The sequence below is a fragment of the Protomyctophum bolini genome (assembly GCF_963924005.1).
Source record: "Protomyctophum bolini genome assembly, chromosome: 9".
NCBI classification, from domain to species: Eukaryota; Metazoa; Chordata; class Actinopteri; order Myctophiformes; family Myctophidae; genus Protomyctophum; species Protomyctophum bolini.
In genome coordinates, this window is record NC_137870.1 from 35,196,204 (window position 1) to 35,218,259 (window position 22,056).

Below are 22,056 nucleotides of genomic sequence, written 5' to 3' on the forward strand. Positions count from 1 at the left end.
TACAAATGTGATGAGGTCAGCAGAGTGGGGTCCTTTAAGGGCTGTGTGCATTAGGGCTGTCAGTTCACCTCTATAATCCAATTCGAATTTCATTGCTTAATTATTTGTAATTTTCGAATATATTCGAATATTTACATTGTATTTTAGCTCATATTTAGCCTATAATAATACACAGAATAACAAGGTTTTGACGATGCACGTTCTGTCCACTAGAGGGCCCCCCCTTCCAAACGACAAAGCAGTACTTTCAGAACATGTAATAATGGTTTTCGGCACAAAATAGCGTTTAAACTGTTGTTTTATTGAGCACAGTGCACTCAGCACGGTAAGATTGTTGTCTGTCTATAGTGCAAATGCATTTTACAGTGAACGTTGTATACTTCTGATACAGTATAGTCTGAGTAGTGAGTAGGCTAGTCAGGAATCATGAACTTTTTCTTTTTTCTTTTTAAACGGAATGCTGTCACGATGAACAGGCCATCATTAGTAAATAGCAATGAAGATATATAGAGATGCCTATATTTTGCGCTAAAGTAATTGTTGAATAACACATAAATGTAGGTTTTAAGGCTAGAATGGCATTGTAGTGGACTATAGTGAGAGGCGAGATTGTCTTTCCTTCATTGCGGGACTGCAGGACTAGTCTGGAGATATAGTCGTGGATGATCAGCTTCAGACAGTCAGTGTTTTGGTTCGTACCTGGAGTTTTGCATTATCTCCGCTGTGCACAGCAGCACAGGGGAACTGTCTTTAATATATCCATGGTCGTTTTCAGTTGCTTTCCATGTGCAACACAAAAGTAGCCTACCATGTGTTTGTTTTGGTAATAGCCTACTGCAGGCGCAGCCATGCTGATTCACGTAATCGCGTAGGACAAAATGAAACCAGCCGGACCAACGTTAATGGTTTAATGCACGTAGGACCCGCATTTTCAATATGCGACAGACTCGACGGTACTAATAAAACATGCGAGTGATTCTTCTTAGTTGCAGCGCGCTGTGCGACTGCGTGTGTGCATGCGTGCAGAGGAGGGAGGAGGTGACGAGGCGCGCGTGTGACCGTGTGTGCGTGCGTGCAGATGGGAGATTTCACAGCGGTAGATTCGTTACTCAATACATTTAGTGAGCGGATAAAATAACATAAAACAAAATAAAAATATTAAATAGAATTAATAAATGATAAAAGCTCCATTCGAATGGCAATTTTAGCTTTCGAATATATATATATTTTTTAATATTCGAATTTCTTTCATATTATGAAATTCGTTCTGACAGCCCTAGTGTGCATCATGACGTACTCAGAGTGGGTCCTTTAAGGGCTGTGTGCATCATGACGTACTCAGAGTGGGTCCTTTAAGGGCTGTGTGCATCATGACGTACTCAGAGTGGGTCCTTTAAGGGCTGTGACATTGTGACTGACAGGAGTTATTTTTACCACAATTGTTCTCTGGACTGAAGTTTGGATAGAAGATTCTCAGTGAAGGTGCAGCCAGTGAAAGAGTCAACTCTTGCCTGCACATCATGAAAGGAGGCCAGACCCTCGTCATAATCCACAAACACTCCCACTTTCTGGAGCTCCTCTCATTCAGCCACCCTAGGGGCTGAATTTTTGACAGCTGCTGAAAGTTGGTGTACAATATCAGGCAAAATGTTCTAAATTTAATTATGCTTTCCTTTAAGTAGCATGTAATGTGTCAAACTAGGGGGTTTTCATGATTCTGAATCCATTCCAAGCATTAGTTTTGCACAAAAAACACTTGTTGGGCTAGCTGTCATTACAAATGTGATGAGGTCAGCACATTTGTGGATAGCATCTGACGAAGCTCACGGCGAAACGCTGTGAGTCGAGCTGATAAATAAGTTGATAATGCACAGCATGCAGTAAGTTGTCTGTCTCTATTCCCTGGATTGTGCAGTGCTTTTCTTGGAAGGTTTATTTCCCTTTTTTGAAGTCTATGCCTGCTAACTAGACTTATATATATATATATATATATATATATATATATATATATATATAAGTCTAGTTAGCATATATAAGTCTAGTTAGCATATATATATATATATATATATATATATAAGTCTAGTTAGCAGGCACACACACACATGCACACACACACACACAGCTTTTCAGACTTGTATTCTCGGCACCATTGGAAAAGAGGGCCAGTTGCGAAAATTAAATGAAGGTTGAATGAATGAATGAATGCCCACCACCAGACTTTACATTTGCCCTCTATTGACAATTCACATCACAGTACAGCGCAACCCTACATATCCAAGTGAGTACACGCCATCCCTTCTGAAAAGACATTTTATACCCAATGTGAATGTGTCTGTTGTTATGTTGCACCTTGTGCTGCAAAACCAATTGGCCTCTGGGCACAAATAAAGTTGAACTTCAGGTTTCTCTTCCAAGACACACACACACACACACACACAGCCAGGGCAGCAGTCTGTGGCTGCCAGACAAAAACCGGCCCTGTGACATTGTTATGCAAACAAGTCACATCTCCTACGATAAATCAACCGAGCCGAAGACTCCACCTGCCTTCCACCCAGCAGCCACCAATTAAATTGGTTGTCACTCCTATTGCTGCGCTGCACTTCACCCTTTTCCCTTGTGTGATACAACTGGGGATATGGTGAGTTCCTGTGGAACTGCTCGTCGGTGACAGTGTGGCTTGTGTTAGAGAAGATCTTTTTTCTCATCATGGATTGTCTCGACGGAGCATCTGGGACGTTCAACAGCTTCAGGAAGGATGACTTCGAGACGGACTGGATCAAGGTGTCGGAGGGCAGGCGTGGGCATGCCGTGTACCGGGTGAAACTCAAGCTCTTGCGGGAACAGTGTGCCCTGAAATTGATTGACCCCAGTCTGTCTCCACACAGCGTTCACAGGTCAGAATATTATCAGTGGTGTAAAGTACATTTACTCAAGTACTATACCTATACCTATAACTATACCTATACCTACCTCAGTACTACCTCAATATTGTAATTATTTATACAATATTGAAGTAGTCATTCCAAATGTCAGTACTTTTACTTCTACTCCGCTACATCTCAGAGGCAAATATTGTACTCCACTACAATTATTTGAAAACTTAAGCTACTACTACTTTGTAGATTTTGATTATTATTACAAAACATACATTAACCACTTCGGCCCTATAGGCCTAGTCTACACATTTCAGCCATTTGTAAATAATAGCAGAGCTACAAGCTCACAATGCACGTGATGTGATACATTGTGAGCTTGGAAATCTGCTATTTTGAACAGATTTGCATACATTTGAAAACTTGTGAAATGGGACATTCTCCATAATGAATCATTTCTGCATTTGGTACTTTAAAGGGGCATTCCACTCATTTTCACCATTTTACTATGTCATTAATATACCTTAGAGCTTTTTTGTGGAAATAATTTTTAAAAAGTCCCCCCATTCTGTGTTTCCTAGAACTGGAGGTCTGAAAAAAATCATTAACATGGTGAATCACATATTGATGACATCATCAAGATGTGATTCACCATGTTAATAATGACCGTTTTTAGTAAGTTACTAAGTAAAATATTTCAGTACTTTTTTCCCAGCACTGATTATCACGACACAATCCTGCTATATCCTGCTATAGTAATGTTATGACTTGCTGTAGTGTCAGTGAATACTTGGTACTGTTAACTGTATATCATTTTTATTGTGTTATTTGAATCTTGCCCTGCAATACCGCAATTTTCATCACAATTTGACAGCCGCAGGCAGTTCTGGAAATGCATGAATGTATTCGTCTTCCTCCTGTGTGTGTGTGTGTGTGTGTGTGTGTGTGTGTGTGTGTGTGTGTGTGTGTGTGTGTGTGTGTGTGTGTGTGTGTGTGTGTGTGTGTGTGTTGCGTGTGTGTTGCGTGTGCGTGCGTGTGTGTTGCGTGTGGGTGTGTGCGTGCGTGCGTGTGCGTGTGTGTTGCGTGTGGGTGTGTGTGTGCATATATAGTCTGTCCAAAGCTACTCTATAAAACTATACACTGATCATATTTCATGAAAGTAGGCCACATACCATTCTCTTCAAAACACACTTTATGCTACTCCAGCAGATTAATTGCCACACAGGCTCCCTGCAGTCATGTTAATTCCATACTGATTGATTATTAGTTGGCTTCTAATCTAAAGTGTGTGTGCAGGGCTATTGTACAAAATAAACAATGCACATCTCATCCACTTTAACCCAAATTTGAATCACACAGTGCCTATATAGGAACGCAGAGCCAAAATCTATTTCACTGCTTGCAGATTGGGTAAACGCTAAAGTAAAGTAAAAGTGGTTAAACTGTTCCTAGCCTCGGAGACCGAAAGTGTTTCGTTTTCACAAGAAAAAGAAAAGCCTGGTCAAATGAGCCACATTTCCTGGTCTAAGAGAGGGAGTGAACTACAGTGCAGAGGGGCGTCGCTCCAAATTTGGTGACGTCTGTGTTCTCAGCTGTTTTCTACTGGGGAGGGGAGGGGAGGAGGGGGTGGGCGCTCAGATCGGTGAACCAAGCTGGCTCCTTTCCAGCCGAAGAAGCAGCAACTCTACTCTGAGTCTCTCACGTGACTGCACTTCTCACCCTATCTCTAAGGGAGATGCCAGCCATCCGTCGAAGAAAACTAATTTCGGCCACTTGTATTCGCAACCTTATTGTTTCGGTCATGACCCACAATTCATGACCATATAGGAACGAAGATTGCTCGGTAGACCGAGGGCTTTGCCATCTGGCTCAGCTCTCTTTCCGTCACAACAGCGCGGCACAGCGACTGCAATACCGCCCCTGCTTCTCCGATTCTCCGGCTAATCTCCTTCTCCGTCCTCCCCCACTCGACCCCGAGATACTTAAACTCCTTCACCTGGGGTAATGTCTCATTCCTTACTTGGACTACACAATCCATCAGTTTCCTGCTGAGAACCATGGCCTCAGATTTGGAGATGCTGATCCTCATTTATGTGGATTCACAGCTGAAAGATAAACACTTTTACTTAAAGCTGCACTATGTAACTTTTCTCTCATGCCTCAAATGGTCTAGAGAGGCACCTGGGTGAAATCACGCTGGCTGTGCCAGGCTAAACTGTTCCTCATTTTGCTGCATGGGGACCCTCTGGAACCAACTCACGGACCCCTGGGGGTCCCCAGGCTCCACTCAGTCCAGCACTGAGGATTGTGCTGTGGTTCAATAGGGGTCCGTTGGCTAAATGCAGAGGGCAAATTCCAGGTATGAGGAAATGTACCCACTACCAGGCCAGAAACTTTTCATTCTTCCTTCCCTCCTTTTCGGTCAGAACAAAAAAAATCACACCCGTGTGAAGTGAGTGGTGCAACTCCGTGTGGGGGGCTATTTTCATGCGAGGACAGACCCAGTCACCCAGCCAGGGACAGACCCAGAACCCACATAGCTATCTATAGGAGTGGTTGGGGAAAATAATGGCATGTCACCTCAATACACTTTGAGAACCACTGCTCTAAAGATGTCAATTACAAAATGTATTATAATTATCACCACATTGATAAGGTGTCAGGTGTGAATTGGCTCTTTTCACACCTGGCAAATTAGACACGACAATTTGTACTTTCCAGAGAAAATGAGAAGGTGAAGAAGTCAGATGTTATGTCTGTACACATACGATGGAGAGAGGTAGGCTTTCTACTTGGCACCCATTTCTAATTTAGTTTTTTGTTTGTTTATACAGAAAGCTAGACGAGGCCTCCCAGATGTCTGAAGTGAAATCCAAGTACCTGGTGACCATTTATGGACTGTACAGTGAGCCAGCTGCCTTGGTGATGGAGTATGTGTGTAACGGCTCCTTGGACAACCTCCTGGACACTCACACGCTGATGTGGGCCAAGAAGTTCCAGATGATCCACGAGGTCACCATGGCCATGAACTACCTCCACAGCATGAGGCCTGCTCTGCTGCACCTGAACCTCAAGACCTCTAATGTCCTGGTGGACGATCATCTCCACATCAAAGTGAGTCAATAGGAAGCCATGCATCTTTCATACCACTGGCGTGAATACAACCATTCAGGATCACTCTTTTTTTTGATAGTCCCTATTTTGGGCAACATTTTGGAAAATATTAATTCTTAAAAAAGGCTAAAGATACAAAAAAAAATACAAGCAGCCCATTGTTACAGCGGGCAGCGGCTAATGTGTGTATTATTCTGAAAGAGCTACAGTATCGAAATGACATAATACAATAAAAATAAATGTGAATAAATTACAATATGCAAGAATATTCAATGTCGCCTATGATTTATATCATCAAATAAGCACAGTAGCAGCATTAAGGCCAGACAAAGGCATACATGACACCCTGCACAAATTGTTGAGTCATTTCGGCAAAGTTAACAGATGAAATAATGTTCAAACATGTAGCCTACAGAATTAGACGACAGGGCTTGCACTTGAAAATGCAACTGAATTGTGGTTCAAACCTTCTTCAGTTAAATCTCTCTCATGGGAGACAGAACCATAAAGTGACTCATTTCAGCGAAGGTGTTGAGGGTGTTAATTGCTGCCCTGCCTGCCCACTATAGCCCAGTCAATCTATTGATGAAAGAAAAACATCATCAGTAGCCAAATCACAGCGGCAGCACTCTCTGCGGTTTGTGACGCTCCAACAGTAAGGACTCGTTTGGAGTCGTTGCTGAAGGAAGGTTATGTGCTGCCCATCCAGCTGTCATTAATCCCTTTAGTCAGTCTTCCAGGGGCTGCAGGCAAAGAGCTCACTTGGCAGGCAGCTGCCTGCTTATAGCCACTACGGTTTAACCCGCAGTCTGGAGCTTTTTACAACATGAAGACAATTTAGATTTGTTTTGTCAAAAGGTTTCAGATTACGGTTTAATTGACTGGGAACAATGCCTGGATCATAAGAAGTTGATGGAACACCTGCTGGCCAGAGGAAACATCAGCTACATTCCCCCAGAGACCTGCAGCCAGTGTCCCGAGCCTCCAGGAACCACGTTCGATGTTTACAGGCCAGTTGCCCAAAGCTACACCGACACTCATGTAACATCACAGGGGCATGCACGCTCTACTGGCTCTGGTCCACTGTCATTGTTTATTTTGTTTTAACACGCCTTCATGAATGCACGCACACACGCACACACACACACACACACACACACACACACACACACACACACACACACACACACACACACACACACACACACACACACACACACACACACACACACACACACACACACACACACACACACACACACACACACACACACACACACACACACACACACTTCAGTACCTGCATAATCCCTCCAGGTGTCTTTTAGGTATGCGGCATGCAATCTTTTAGGTATGCAACTATGCACCATAAAATATGTCTTTTACAAATGTAGCCATACCACATTTTGGAACGGGGTATGATGCCATACTCCATTCCACTGTAACCCAAGATCCATATCCTGAGGTGAACATCAAGCACTTTCACACTAAGCACTATAACTATAACCAGCGGTGCTAATAACTGGTGCGCTATACAGTTAAATGAACACTGGGGAGTTCGCTGTGTGGTTAGAATACAGCAGGTTAACCATTTTAGACCACAGTATTATAATGGGGTCTAAAACCAAGCCCCCAGAGCGGTTGGCCAATGTTGAAGGCGCCAAACTCAGTGGTCAAAGCTGGTCAAAGCAGGCGGGCGTTTTTTTGCCCGTGCATGCAGCATGAATATAACTCCACATGCAGCTGGGGTTTCACACGGAACGCTCATTAGCACTTCCGTGTTTTGACCACCAAATGTTGGTGGTCAAATCTGAAAAATGCAAAAGTAGAGCGTTCTTCTGGGTGCTTCAAAACGCTCATATCGGCTCAATTGGCAGACGGTACAGATCACCATACTGTAAAATCAACAGATAATAATAACAATAACAGATGACTAACTACTGGGGGGAACGGGAAGACATGATGGGAGAGTGCAATACTGTAATACTTGAACCTCTTGATATATGCACAGTGTGGGTAGAATAATTATTTTGAACTGTGTGTGTGTGTGTGTGTGTGTGTGTGTGTGTGTGTGTGTGTGTGTGTGTGTGTGTGTGTGTGTGTGTGTGTGTGTGTGTGTGTGTGTGTGTGACATTGTACAGTATGTATGTATGTATGTTTGAAATAACGCTGTCTCTTGGTGCCCAAGACATATTTCTCCTCGGAGACAATAAAGGCTAATTGAATCTAATTAGTGTTATGACTAGGGTTATGCTGCAAATGTACTTGGTCAGCGAAACGTTACATTCTTAATTCCTTCCCATCTTTCCTAAAGTCCTGCTACTAGTGGTGGAGCTAAGTACATTTACTCAAGCACTGCACTGCAAGTACCATTTTCATCTATTGTTACTTTACTGGAGTAATTTCCAATTTGCAATAGGCTACTTTTACTTCTACTCCAGTACATTGCAGAGGCAAATATTGTACATTTACTTATTTGAAAACGTTTGTTACTTTGCGAAATGGGTCATTCTTCTGCATAATGAGTTACTAGATTATTATTGCCACGTTTACCTACGTTAAAAAAAAGAGTACTTCTTCTACCACTGACTCTAATATAACTGTTCTTTTGTTGATGTCTGAAGGGCATCATTTTGCATTAACATACACAGCAGAAACGAGCAAGAGGTTGGTCCTCGAGTGTGAGTATTTTCGGGCCTGATAAAAAAATGAACCTCTTTGAGCCAGGCCACTGAGTACAAGTAAAAGTCAACACTGCATCATTTTCATAACATGCACAAACAACCAATCATCCACTTGTGTGTGTTGGTATAATTATAGTCATCATCATGGTATTTCATTTTGGAATCAGGTTTTGTTGACTGGTGTAACATTCATAACATTGTATTCAGATCAGGTCTACTGCAGCAAAAGTATTTAGGTCTAGGTTGAAACGAAAAACTTGCTCATTCATTCCAGTTAAATCCTGTGTGTGTGTGTGTGTGTGTGTGTGTGTGTGTGTGTGTGTGTGTGTGTGTGTGTGTGTGTGTGTGCGTGTGTGGAGCTAATCTCACAAACCACTGGACCGGTCAGTCCCAAACATTTCTTTTCCCAGTATGTTTTATGCCTTTTTAAATAATTAACTTCACATTTTATATAATGGAGCTCAGATCATATATATGTCATATATTATGTCATAGATCAGTGCTTCCCAAACCTTTTAGCTCCAGTGACCACTTCATGAGTGGCCACTCAACAAAATGCCACAAATCCTGAACAGCGTCCGATTGCGGTGAAACTTTGTATGCACATGCATGCAAAGTTTCACACTACGCTGAGGAAAATATTTCATTATAACATTGTCTTATAGCGCCGCCAGGGAGATTTTTGCTTTATGTTACTCCCACAAATGTTGTTCAAACATCACATCAATTGTTTCACATTATCTCTATAGTCAAGTGATCAAGACGGATCCATCCGATTTTTCATATTCCATCCTGATTGGCCAAATTCCGAATATTGGTGGCTCGCAATAACCTCCCTGCATGACCTCCAGCAAGGGCAACATGGGCAAGATCCAGACCTGGGGGAGACCTGTGCTCAGAGGAGCACTTTTCTAGTTTCCTAATAACAGTGTTTTAATTGTGGTTTATTATTTTGTAAAGCGACTTTGAGTATACACAACAATAATAACGCGGTTTTGTCTTTTCTGATCTGTAGCTTTGCCATTGTGATGTGGGAGATTCTGACACAGCAGAAACCACACCCAGGTAGGAATTACTTTCACATTTCAACCTTTAAACATCCTGCTGAAATGCCTTTTCTCAATACTTGAGTATTGTCCATTATTCAGCCTGATGGTGCCTCCTGAGCATGGAATTAAAAACAACCAAAGTATTTATTTAAAATATCCACTAATGTGCAATTCGATGCAATTCTCCAGTGGTGGTGTGTTTACTTAAGTAAAAGTAGCCACACTGTAAAATAAATAAATAAGGGAAAGGGTTGTATTTACAATTCCACTTGAGTAAAAGTACAAAAGTATTGGCGTCAATGTATGCCAAAGTAAAAATGCTCCTAATACAGAATATGGTCCATTTGTCACGTTATTAAAAAAATAGCAGATACAACCTGTTCTTTTTAGATTGTAGTGGAGTAAAAACATTAGAACCATATTTGCCTCTGAGATGTAGTGGAGTAACAACGGATGGAAATACTCAAGCAAAGTAAAAGTATACCCCCCTGAGTCCTATTTGGACAACCCTCTTTCTTGTTCTATACCCCAGATTTGAACAGTGGTTCCCTGTGCTAACACTTAGCTAAGCCAAGCACCCAATAGAGCCTGCCTGCTTGCTCAGAGGAGAAATTTTATTTTGACCTTCAGTCAGTGCGAAACCAAAGGATCGATGTCTCAATAGAAAGTAGTAATCTTGTAATCCCCATAGGGGATATTAGATCGCCTCATATAATAACTGTGTTTGACATCTGAAACATTTTCTAAACATGAATTTAAGCACATGCTACTTGTGTCTCATTTTACTTCAGCCATGCTAGTGTTAAAAATACATTATTCTGTGCTGAGTGTGTGTGTGTGTGTGTGTGTGTGTGTGTGTGTGTGTGTGTGTGTGGCAGGTTGTAGTGTAACCACAGTGCTGGTCCAGGTATCGCAAGGCAAGAGGCCGAGCATAGACATGCTGCCAGAAGATAAACCTCCAGAGTGTGACCAAATGGTGGGCATCATGCAACGCTGCTGGGACAAGGACCCCCGGGGGAGACCACCCTTCTCTGGTAATGCAGGCCACACCTCCCGCCAGGCGCTATTCAGCAGCAACGGGCAGTGGTGGGAATAAGTACTCCCGATGGGAGACTTTTTAGGGTGACCAGACCTTTGCGTGGACAATCCCTCATTTCAAGGACTTTTCAGGCGTCCCACAAATCAAGACCCTGTCCCACAGGCACCAGTGTTCAAATGCCCTAATAGTTGGCCTTCTGTTGTAAAGCACTCTTGTCTCTTTTCCAGCTAGTGTTTTTGATAAGTATCCCCTAGGCTACAGCACTAAGTCGACCATACCACCCATGACCAAAATTTGCATTTTAAAACAAAACATGAGATGCCAGGTTTAATAACCAAATGAGGCAATATTATATATGACATCAATACCTTAAATAGCAACTTAAAGGGCCACTTCACCCCTTTTGCAACCAGATCTTATTTTAGGAGACAAGAAACACTTCCCTGGGGGTTTTATGTGGGTAATATGTGTTTTTAAGATATTTCAGTATTTCAAAGTGTCCATGGGGCTCCATGATGTCATGGACACTGCATGGGCTCACTTGTTTCCTGGACTACGTACATGTTGGGCTGTATTTTGCATGTCTTAAGTACCAGGTCTTATTCCCTAACTTGAGTAAACTAAAGACCTGGAGGCGTGATCAATGCCATTTGGCTATTCTGAGTGGCCAAAGAGCATTGACCACGCCTCCAGGTCTTTAGTTTACTCAAGTTAGGGAATAAGACCTGGTACTTAAGACACGCAAAATACAGCCCGTTGTCTCAGTAAGACAGCCCTTGGCTCCCCCTATCCACAAGGAGGAGCAGTGGACCAAAGCATTATGGGAATTGTAGTCCAGGAAGGAAGTGAGCCCAGTGTCCATGACAGCATGGAGCCCATGGATACTTTGAAATACTACAACATGTAAAAACACAAATTACCCCCATAAAAACCCCATGAAAGTGTTTCTTGTCTCCCAAACATCATTAAAATGTTAAAAGGAATAAGTTGCTAACACAGTCCCGTCCCACTTGTCCCACACAAGCGAACAGTTTGGATCTGGTCACCCTAACTCCCATCTTTTACATAAGTAAAAGTATCAATACTGCAATGTAGAAATGCTCTGTTACAGAGTCAAAGTACGGGGTTCTAAATTTACTTGAGAGTAAAAGTACAAACTAATTATAATAATCAAAATGTACTTACAGTACCAAAAGTACTCATTATGCAGAATGTATGTATACAATTATTTTCAAAATATCAGATCTACAAGCTAACAATGTGTCGCAACGCATTGTGAGTATATAGTGCTTATTGTGTTTTGCTATAATAACTAGTGACTAAGTTGGCAAATAATTGTAGTGGAAAGGTATATTTGCCCCTGAAATATAGTGTTGTACTACAGAAAATTGGACATGGTCAAGTAAAGTAAAAAAAAAAAATAGCTCAAAAATTGTACTTAAGTACAGTACTTACAGTACTGTATGTACAGTACATGTACTTAGTTACTTTCCACCACTGGCAATGGGAGGCGTACTGCTACTACTGTTGATAACAGCATTTTACCCATTAAGACCTGAGGCCGATTCTGCATCAGAAGTTCTCACACTTTCAAGATCTTTCACAAACGTAGATGTACAAGACAAGTCCTCCAGGTCATCGGGAGACTCGGTCTCCTATAGACTCCGTTCATGAAATGATTGGCTTAGGAATGCGACAAAAACAAAACAAATCTCCATGAATTCAAGGCTTCACGGGGTGAGTCGTTGACTCATTATTGATAGAAAACAAGACATTTTTTGGTTGAACTACTCCTTTAAGGTCGTTACGCAAGTCAATCTTCTAGAAGTATGTCGTATTTATTGGTGATACAATGCACACGATATATACCTATACTTTACGGTATGATGGCTTTAAATGCATCATGCTCACCTGACTAGCTCACAGGTCAGATGTTAAATCCTCTTCAGACTGTGGTTTATATTGTTTCAATATCTGTTTGAGTCAGTGTTAGCCTTCTACCTATTCTGTACTTTGGCATCAATACAGGTTGTCTGTCCGTCTGTCTGTCTGCATAGATTAAAGTTCTGTCGCCAGGATTTCATATCTTCTCTGTCCCTGTTGCGCAGCGAAAACAGCCTATCTGCAAACTGTCAATATATCGCAGACGAAAATAGCCTATCTACAAACTGTCAACATGTCGCAGAAGCATTGACAGCTTGTAGATAGGTTATTTTCGGTTATTAATTTAAGATTTAGACTAGAGGCGCGAAATTATGTAGTGGTCAACTAGCAGAAGTTCAGAAGTCTTGGATCAGCGCTAGTGTGTGTGTGTGTGTGTGTGTGTGTGTGTGTGTGTGTGTGTGTGTGTGTGTGTGTGTGTGTGTGTGTGTGTGGAGACTCAACACGCACACTCTGCTCTGTTCCGCTCTGCAGAATGGCTCGCCAGACTGAAATACAATTGACATTAAACCCTTTTACACAGGAGACTGTGAGTCACCATTAACGACAAATCGGAAGTCATGTTAATGAATACAAATCTGTGTGCTGCAGACTACATACTCATAATAATAATATCATGTATTTTCTGTCACCAACTCAACAGTGTCACATTTATTCATACGAGCTACTAGACCCATTGCGATTAGGGAGGTCATGAAACAATTTACTGCTAACCATTAAGCAATTATGAGAATTTACAAGCAGAAATGCTATAAATCAGGACCCCTTCAACAAAATGATAATTGTCAGTATAGGCCTGTTGAGAACTCTATAGGTCAGGGAACCCCTAGGGGGTCCTTAGAGATACTATTTGGGGGGCCGGCAAATCTTTGTGTGATAGGAACACGTGAGCGCACCGCACGCACGCACGCGCACACACATATACTTTTCTGATTATTACACCTTTTACAGACAATCAGCTTGTCTGGTAAGGTATTATTGATATGCTTTCTGGCTAATGAAGTGTCCGTGTGCTGCTGCTGCATTTACATTATAATTGCATGGTGAAGCGTGGCATCGTGCGCCGAACAAAACAGATCTGCTGGGTTTATAGATCTTCCCTTTCTGCTGCTGTGTTCGGTGCCGTGGTGGTGGTCAGGGAGAGAGAGAGAGAATGAGAGATGCATGACAACGGGAATCTAACTTTAGGTCTACTCGCTATAACTTGAGCCACTGGTGCTGCCTACTGGCAATGCTCTCTGTCTTTGTTCTGTCTTTCGGGGCTTAAAATGATGATAATTGTCAGGGTCGAGCCTATCCTCGGGCCGGCCCAGTTACAGTAGGGTCAGGGACCAAGGGGGGGTCTTCAGAGATACTACTTGGGGGGGGGGGGGGGGGGGGGGTGGGGCGGCAAATCTTTGCGTGATAGGAACACGCGAGCCCACCGCAGGCACGCACACACACACACACACACACACACACACACATATATACTTTTTTAATGTATGACATCAACCACTTGAACCCTAGCATCCCTATACTGGGGGGTCGATCTACAAGCCAATCTATGAGAGTTTTAGTGTAGAAAAAGAAAAGACCATGAGCATTTGAGGGATTAATTGCTTAAATCAACATGGATCCAACATAAAAAACTACTGATAGTTCTGTTAACCCATTTAGAACTGAGGTAGATTCTGAAAAATAAATCCTGACAGTTTTCTGAAAAACATATGTTTTTATGTCAGTGGTTCTCACACTATTTCATGTCAAGGACCCCAAAAATGATATTAATACGATGTAATTGGCGGCCGACCCCCATCTAACACCCCCATATAACATAATGCTTAAAACACCAAATGGGGTTCCCATCTATGAAATCTTAATATGCAACATAAGTTTATAGTATTAGTTTGGTTGATATTGGTGTTTAGTATTGTAGTGGAGGTCCCTGCTTTATCTACATCTCAGCTGAGGGGTCCTTGACTTGAAATACACCCCTGCATGCTCTAAAGAGTTCCATGTTCTGCTTAGTTGAGCATAAACCTGTTCATTGGATTTTATATCGGTAATAAAACTGTGTTTCTGATTTTTTTGGGGGGGGAGATATTGAATACTACATTATCAAGAAAACTGTGCTGTGGTCTAATTTAGTACAATGTCCACTCCACTGTTGAATGGAAACAATGCGTTATATATATTTTCTTTTCTGCCTATATTGATAGTATAAAGTGAAGATAGACAGGAAAGAGGGAGAGAGAGAAGGAGAGAGACATGCAGCAAAGGTCGTCGGGACTCGAACACGCAACAAGCCTATATCATGTGGCATGCGCCTGGACCACTAGGCCAGCGGGCGCCCGACAATGCGTTATTCTTGTACACAGTTGGGTTAATAGATTTGCCTGTGCTTGTATGTATGTTTGTCTGTTGTTCCATCCACACAGACACAGTGAAGAAGACAGAGGTTCTGAGTGAAGTGCTGAAGATACCAGGAGCTGTGCCATCATCTCCCTCATCACAGACACCACACTCAGTTCAGTCACGTCTCGTTCCCTCCCCCTCCCTACCCCTCCCCCCCCCCACCCCCTCTCTCTCTCTCTCCCTCTCCTCCCTGATCTCTCGCTCTCTCTCACCCCCGTCTGTCAACCCCCCCCCCCCCTTATCTCTCTCTCTCTCTCTCTCTCTCTCTCTCTCTCTCTCTCTCTCTCTCTCTCTCTCTCCTCTCTCTCTCTCTCTCTCTCTCTCTCTCTCTCTCTCTCTCTCTCTCTCTCTCTCTCCTCCTCTCTCTCTCTCTCTCTCTCTCTCTCTCTCTCTCTCTCTCTCTCTCTCTCTCTCTCTCTCTCTCTCTCTCTCTCTCTCTCTCTCTCTCTCTCTCTCTCTCTCTCTCTCTCTCCCTCTTTCCGTCTCTGGGAAACCATCAATTTCATATTAATCGTCTTGTGCATGTTAAATTCAAGATACAAGAACTTAATTATATATTTTTCCCTTGTTCTGCGAGCGTCAGCAAAAACAACTAAAATGACTTCTCTCCTAAAAGACGGCAAAGTATTCACGAATGAATGAAAGTGCAAAGAACTTTACGTGCAAATCCAAATAATGAATCCATTACGGTCAATTCCTCGGTTCTTAAATAACAGAAATTTGCATTTTGAAAAGGTCGTTCATATAGACACATAGTTATCCAGTATAGTAAAGTATAGTCCTCTTGTGTTTAACCCATTAAAACCGGAAAAGCATCTGTGAAGACTACTGTAGATGCATGACAGAATGTTGTGTTGGCCAGGTTCAAAACTAGCAGATACACACAAGCTCACAGCTCGTCACTTCGTGCCACGCTGCGAGCTTGTACATCTGCTATGTTTTACCATTATTATGTTTTATCTTAAACAAGTGTGAGAACAATTGATTCAGGAGGCATTTGTAGAATCGGCGTTGTGGTCTTGGTGGGTTAATAACCAAATGTAGACTGAGGTGAGGCCTTACAATTAACTATTAACATTTTCTTCCTTCCCCCTCCATTTAGCCGGCTGTTCCTGAGCTGCCTGTCATCCCCTTGGGTAAGCCTTGTTGTAAACTAATGTGTTGCAGCCCTGACATTTTAACGCATGCAAACCGAGAAAGCATCCGTGTCATTTTAGAGTTCATATGGCTATGCACAGCTCATTGCTCCTCAATGAGCTGTGCATATGGGTATACCAGGCGGTCTCTAGCAAAAGCCCTCACTATAAGCGTCACAATCATTTTAACCACCTCATATTTTATACGTGTGTGTGTGTGTGTGTGTGTGTGTGTGTGTGTGTGTGAGAGAATCGGCCTCAGACAGGTCTTAATGGGTTAAGAAGTGACTCTGCGTTGGCACAGTTTAAATGGGGTCTTTTCAGAGGAAGACGTTAACCAATCAGGGAGGAGGAATAAATGTGCCATTAATTCAGCCTCTCAGATTCAATTTAGTAGAGATGTTGAAACCCTGAAGCAATACAGGGAATGCATCGATCCATAGTGTCGGCCAGAATGCATTAGATAGAGCACCTGTATTACTCCCAAAACTCATTCCCACCGAGAAAGAATGTAACGTAGATAATCTAGATATCTGATGCATTCAGGGATGGAAGACCAAGTCTGCCATGCACACTGAATAAAAGAAAAGGCCAGAAATGTATTTATTTCTCTCAATTGCGACCATATATCTCTTCCGTTTCTTCTCACAAATGTGCGTTCTCAGAATTCGGTTTTATTTTTGTTGAGCTTCGTTTTGTTCAACTTGGTATTTTTTATTTATTTTTCCGTGGCGGAAAGGGGCTTCCATTGTTAAGTCACCACATGAACAACAAGCTTATTATCCACTTTCAAACGAACTGGCAGCACGATTTTGGTAAAGTCATTGTAGGTGAAAATTGTCAAAGATAGCAGCTCACAACAGGAAAATTACATCCGAGTTGTTTTTTGTGTGCGAACAACATGGATACTATTAAGGGACTGCCATACTGGGTTATGAATGATGTCACTAAAGTGGTGTATTTCGATTTTGACTCAAGGCTTTCAGCTTTAAGGAAGAAAGCAAAAAGAACCAGGGAAGACTTATTTGATCCAGATCAACTTACAGAAAGCAAGGTAGACACATAGGCCTACATCAATCTAGGATCATTAATCAAGAACCTAGATCTGCTATTTTTGCCATTATAGATTTTTGTGAAAAGTGGTTGTGAAAGTTGTTAAGTCTGTGGGTTTTTATAAATATTGCACTGATAAACAGTATAAACACTGACTAAATAATAACTACATTGAAGTCATTGGAACAATGGTTCTCAACCTTTTTAGGCATGCAGAGAACGTCACCCCCAAGAATACATTTAGTTTCACTCAGTTCACACAGATAGAGAAAATAGCAGATCTACAAGCTCAAACCGCCCGCAAAGCGAGAGCTTGTAGATTGGCTATTTTAACAATGTTGGCCTCTTTGTTCTTATTAGTTGACACTTTGGACAATGTTTGAAGAGTTTTTATTTGCGACCAAAGGACGCAGTTAACTATGGAATCGTGCATTTCCCATAATGTTAGCCAGGCACATGACATCAGTGACCTCATCAGGGATGGAGACAAAACGACGACAAAAAATAGCCCAAAACGAAGCGTGGGAAGATGATGAGTCACCTGCCTGCTCGTCTGCTTTCTTCATCACAAACAGATCCCAACAAGGAGGGCGACATCCTCTCTATGCTGTCACAGAAAGACTTTGAGCGCTTCAGACTGTCGCTGAAAAGGGAAGACGCCTCCGCGTCCTTCACAGACGACAACACTCTGCTCCACTACACGGTGGAGAGCGGCGACACGGAGAGCGTGCGCCGCGTCCTGAGCCTGGGAGCCGAGGTGAACCGGCCCAGCTCTAAAGGGCACACCCCTCTCATCATCGCAGTGCTGCACAGGTCTAGTTGAAATCACTTTCAAGTTCATTTGATACACGGCTATAAAAGGAGTATAGTCTTGATTTTAGTTTTTCGGTGACTCCTTGGCACGAAAGACTTTGAGAACTATACAGATTGTCTGGGGTTGTCACAATTATCACAAAGTCGTCTCGTCGCAATTATTTTGTCACGATCGTCCTGATCGTTTCCATGTTGAATACATACCATGATCATACATTTAAAAATCACACCCTCCTCTCTCTCTCTCTCTCTCTCATTAGCAGGCAACAGTGCAGCACTATCTCTCTCTCTGTTTCTGGCACAACAGCGCCCCTACTGGTACTAATAGTCATACTGGTGCTCATAGTCACATAGGTGGGTTAACGTCACATAGGCGAACACATACAGTAGGTAGGTGAACACGGACATTGCCGTTCCTTGCAGTGGTTGGACCACTCAAAAAGCGGAAATACGGTAGCTGATCTACAAGCTAACAACGTGTCACGAAGTATAACATTTACCTTATATCTGCCCTGTTTTTTATTATGAAGCCCAAAAGGCAAAGAGAAATGTAATTTCTATTCACAATGTTCCAATTTCCAAAGCCAAAAACACAATTAAATTTGCGTGACAAGTCAACTTAAATGTGTAATCGTGACAGCCCTAGTATGTCAAGCTTTTGAATAAGCCCACGTACTGTACTGTACTGTACTGTACTGTACGTCCTTGCTCCACCACAGGCGCCACGACCTCGCGGCCTTGCTGCTGCAGAGCGGGGCGAGCGTCACACAGGGCGACGGGGACCAGTGGACGGCGCTCCACTTCGCCGCGCAGAGCGGAGACGACCGGTCCGCCCGCCTGCTGCTGGACGGCGGAGCGGTGGCCGACGCCAAGGAGAGAGCGGGCTGGACGCCCCTCCACCTGGCCTGCCAGAACGGCCACGAGACGGCGGCACGCGTCCTGCTCTCGCGGCTGCCAAAGGGAGCAGAGGGGGCGCGGGAGACGGCGCAGGGGAGGACGGCGCTCCACGTGGCCTGCGTCTACGGGCACGACAGCCTCGCCAAGCTCCTCCTGGCTCGGGGCGCCGACCGGGACGCGGCGGACCGCGGCCTCGCCACCCCTCTGCACCTGGCGGCCGAGGGGGGCCGCAACGCCGTGGTCCGCCGTCTGGTGAAGAGCGGGGCGGAGGTGGGCGGCGCCGACGCCAGGGGCTGCACGCCGCTGCACCTAGCCGCTCTCAACGGCCACACGGGCATCTGCAGGCAGCTGCTGTCCAACGGGGCCGCTGCCGACCCCAGGACGCCCCAGGGCTGGACGCCCGTCCACCTGGCGGCGCTCAGGGGCCACGGGGACACGGTGCTGCTGCTGGAGAACAAGGGGGGGCGCGTGGACGCGAGGGGGGCGAGCGGATGGACCCCGCTGCACCTGGCCTGCCACCGCAGCCAGGAAGGAGCCGTGGCCAAGCTCCTGGCCGCCAACGCCGACCCCAACGTGGCCGAGGACGGCGGGGGGTGGACGCCGCTGCAGCTGGCGTGCAGCGCCGCCTGCTTCCCCAGCGTCCTCGCGCTGCTCTCACGCGGCGCCGACGTCAACGCCGCCAACCGCCAGAAGGCCACGCCTCTGCACCTGGCGGCGCTGCGCGGGTGCGCTCCCGTGGTCCAGGCCCTGCTGCTGCAAGGCGCCGACGGGAGGCTGAGGGACTCGTCGGGGTGCACGGCGCTGAGCGTGGCACAGTCGCACGGAAGGACTGAAGTGGCGGCGCTCCTGCTGAAGGAATGTTCAGCGTGACTGTAGCCAAAACGTGAAATACTACCATCTCCATATAGCATCACTTTGTTTTGATTCCTTTTATTTTTTTCCACACCTTTAAAGACTATGAATGTTTTATACTTGCCAAAGGTTGTGATTAAAAAAAAGACAGCGGATCATGGTATGATTGAAATATCAACGCTGCACCTCCGGGACCATGAATACTGATACATGATGCTAGGAGAGAAGCTTTGATCATTATTCACTCTCTTGACAGCCCATGCTTCATGTGCACCATTCCAGTTGCCATGGTGAAAAATCTTACAATATATATGTTTTTCCCCCCTTTTCGTCATAGATGGTTTTAGTCAACGAAATGAACTCTGATGGAAAGTAGCACTAGTTTGGGTATCCCTGGGAGACGACATATTTCTCTTTTGGGTCACAGGCTAAAATGTTTGGGAACCACTGGTCTAATCAGTCTGACAGGAGCTTCAGTAGAATAGAATGGCATACTCTACATATTTGTGTCATTCATCCACGGCAGCAGCTTCCCGTGTTGTACGGTATGAGATTCAAGTTGAGCGAGCTAGTCGTACGCCCACGCAGCAATTCCGAGCAACTGTTGGGCAGTTCCCAACAAAGTGCCGTCTTTTCCGGATGTGTATAGTTCTTTGACTGGTGCTATTTGTAGAAGTAACTAAAGGACAGATTGAGGTCTACGCAACATAAAAAACATATGCATGTGCAATATAAAATAGTATTATTATCCATAACATATTAGTATTATCCAGCAATATGAAAACATTAGTGCAACCTTAAATAAAAACACCATTATTATAATGAATAGCATTAACCACTTGAACTCCAGCATGCCTATTCTGGGGGAACATTTGCCAAAAAAAGAGTAATTTACTATTCTGCTATTCTTGCTCACATTCTTGCTCTATGGCTATGCTATTCAGAACGGGCAAACAGTGCAAAGTATTAATTCAGGCCATAGCCACCACAAAAAAAGTATAGTTTTTGATATATATGCATATGTGTCTGTCCATTGGCTTATCTTTCTTGCATTCTCCTGCATTTGGAGTGCTGCTACAGTAGATCACTGAAAGAAAACTGCAAGTGAAAAACACACCCAGTGGAGTGAACACAGGACGTTCTGTCCCATTGGCTATAGTGCCCATCACTGACGGGTGATAGTTTACTATTGCTGAACCCCACGCATCGTTCTTCACGCTGGTGCACGCCATGCATCACCTGCGACAACTTCTGTTTTTTTCCTTATAATGAGATGGAACTTCCAGCCACTTGCATCCAACAATGTCTGCCCGACGTGGGCTTGTGAGCTTGTACATCTGCCATTTCCAAATGGCCTAAATGTATACAGGAATGGAGTGGTTACTGTATGTTTTGCAATAAGAATCAAAATCTACAAAGTAACAGTAACTAAAGTTGCCAAATAATTGTAGTGTATAGTACTTGGAGTGAAGTAGCCTAATATTTGTCTCTGAGGTGTAGTGGAGTAGAAAAATGGAGTGGAAATTGGAAATACTCCAGTAAAGTAAAATACCTCAAAATTGTACTTAAGTACAGTACTTGAGTAAATATATTTAGCTATTTTACACCAATGGTCTCATGGTCCTTCCTGCCCCATGCCAGTATGTTTCCTCCGAGGCAGAGCTACAGCTGTGATTAACAAGCAGTGTGTTGAACGTTCACAGACAGGGAGCCGCATCTAGAATCTGACAAATGGAAGCCATCTCAGCAGCATCTGACATCAGACCGTCTGGGCACACCTTAGCGGACAGCCGCGGACAGAAGAAGCTGCGTTTTACGTAATTTCCGAGTTTTTAGACAGCTGGTGGACGGGAAAGAAGCTCCACCCCCGCGGCTGACTGACGCGACGGACAGATTCCCGGAAACGCTCTCCTCCGCGTCAGTCAGCCGCGGGGGTGGAGCTTCTTTTCCATCAACGAGCCGTCTAAAGACTCGGAAATGACGTAAAAGACAGCTTCTTCTGTCCGCGGCTGTCCGCTAAGGTGTGCCCAGACAGAGTGCCTGAACAGTGTTGATTTCGTAGACCGATACAATGATGAAAGATGTTCGTCGACTAGGCCTACCCTTTTTCACTCGCGACAACTAAGCGGACTACATGAAAACTAAGCTATGATGACTAAAACGAATAAATATATTGCATTTTTTTTGGTAAATGTTAGGAAGGGA

General features: G+C 43.9%; 1 protein-coding gene across 1 annotated transcript; it reads left to right on the forward strand.

Moving 5' to 3' along the window:
• The first annotated feature begins 2,578 nt into the window (after positions 1-2,578).
• Positions 2,579-21,134, forward strand: ankk1 (ankyrin repeat and kinase domain containing 1). The gene is made up of 9 exons (XM_080773166.1): positions 2,579-2,897; positions 5,711-5,990; positions 6,849-7,000; positions 9,690-9,739; positions 10,602-10,757; positions 15,124-15,212; positions 16,203-16,236; positions 17,865-18,102; positions 18,822-21,134. Exons 1-9 carry the CDS (start codon positions 2,710-2,712, stop codon positions 19,867-19,869), a joined length of 2,235 nt encoding a protein of 744 aa, XP_080629292.1. The 5' UTR covers positions 2,579-2,709; the 3' UTR covers positions 19,870-21,134.
• Positions 21,135-22,056: the final 922 nt, after the last annotated feature.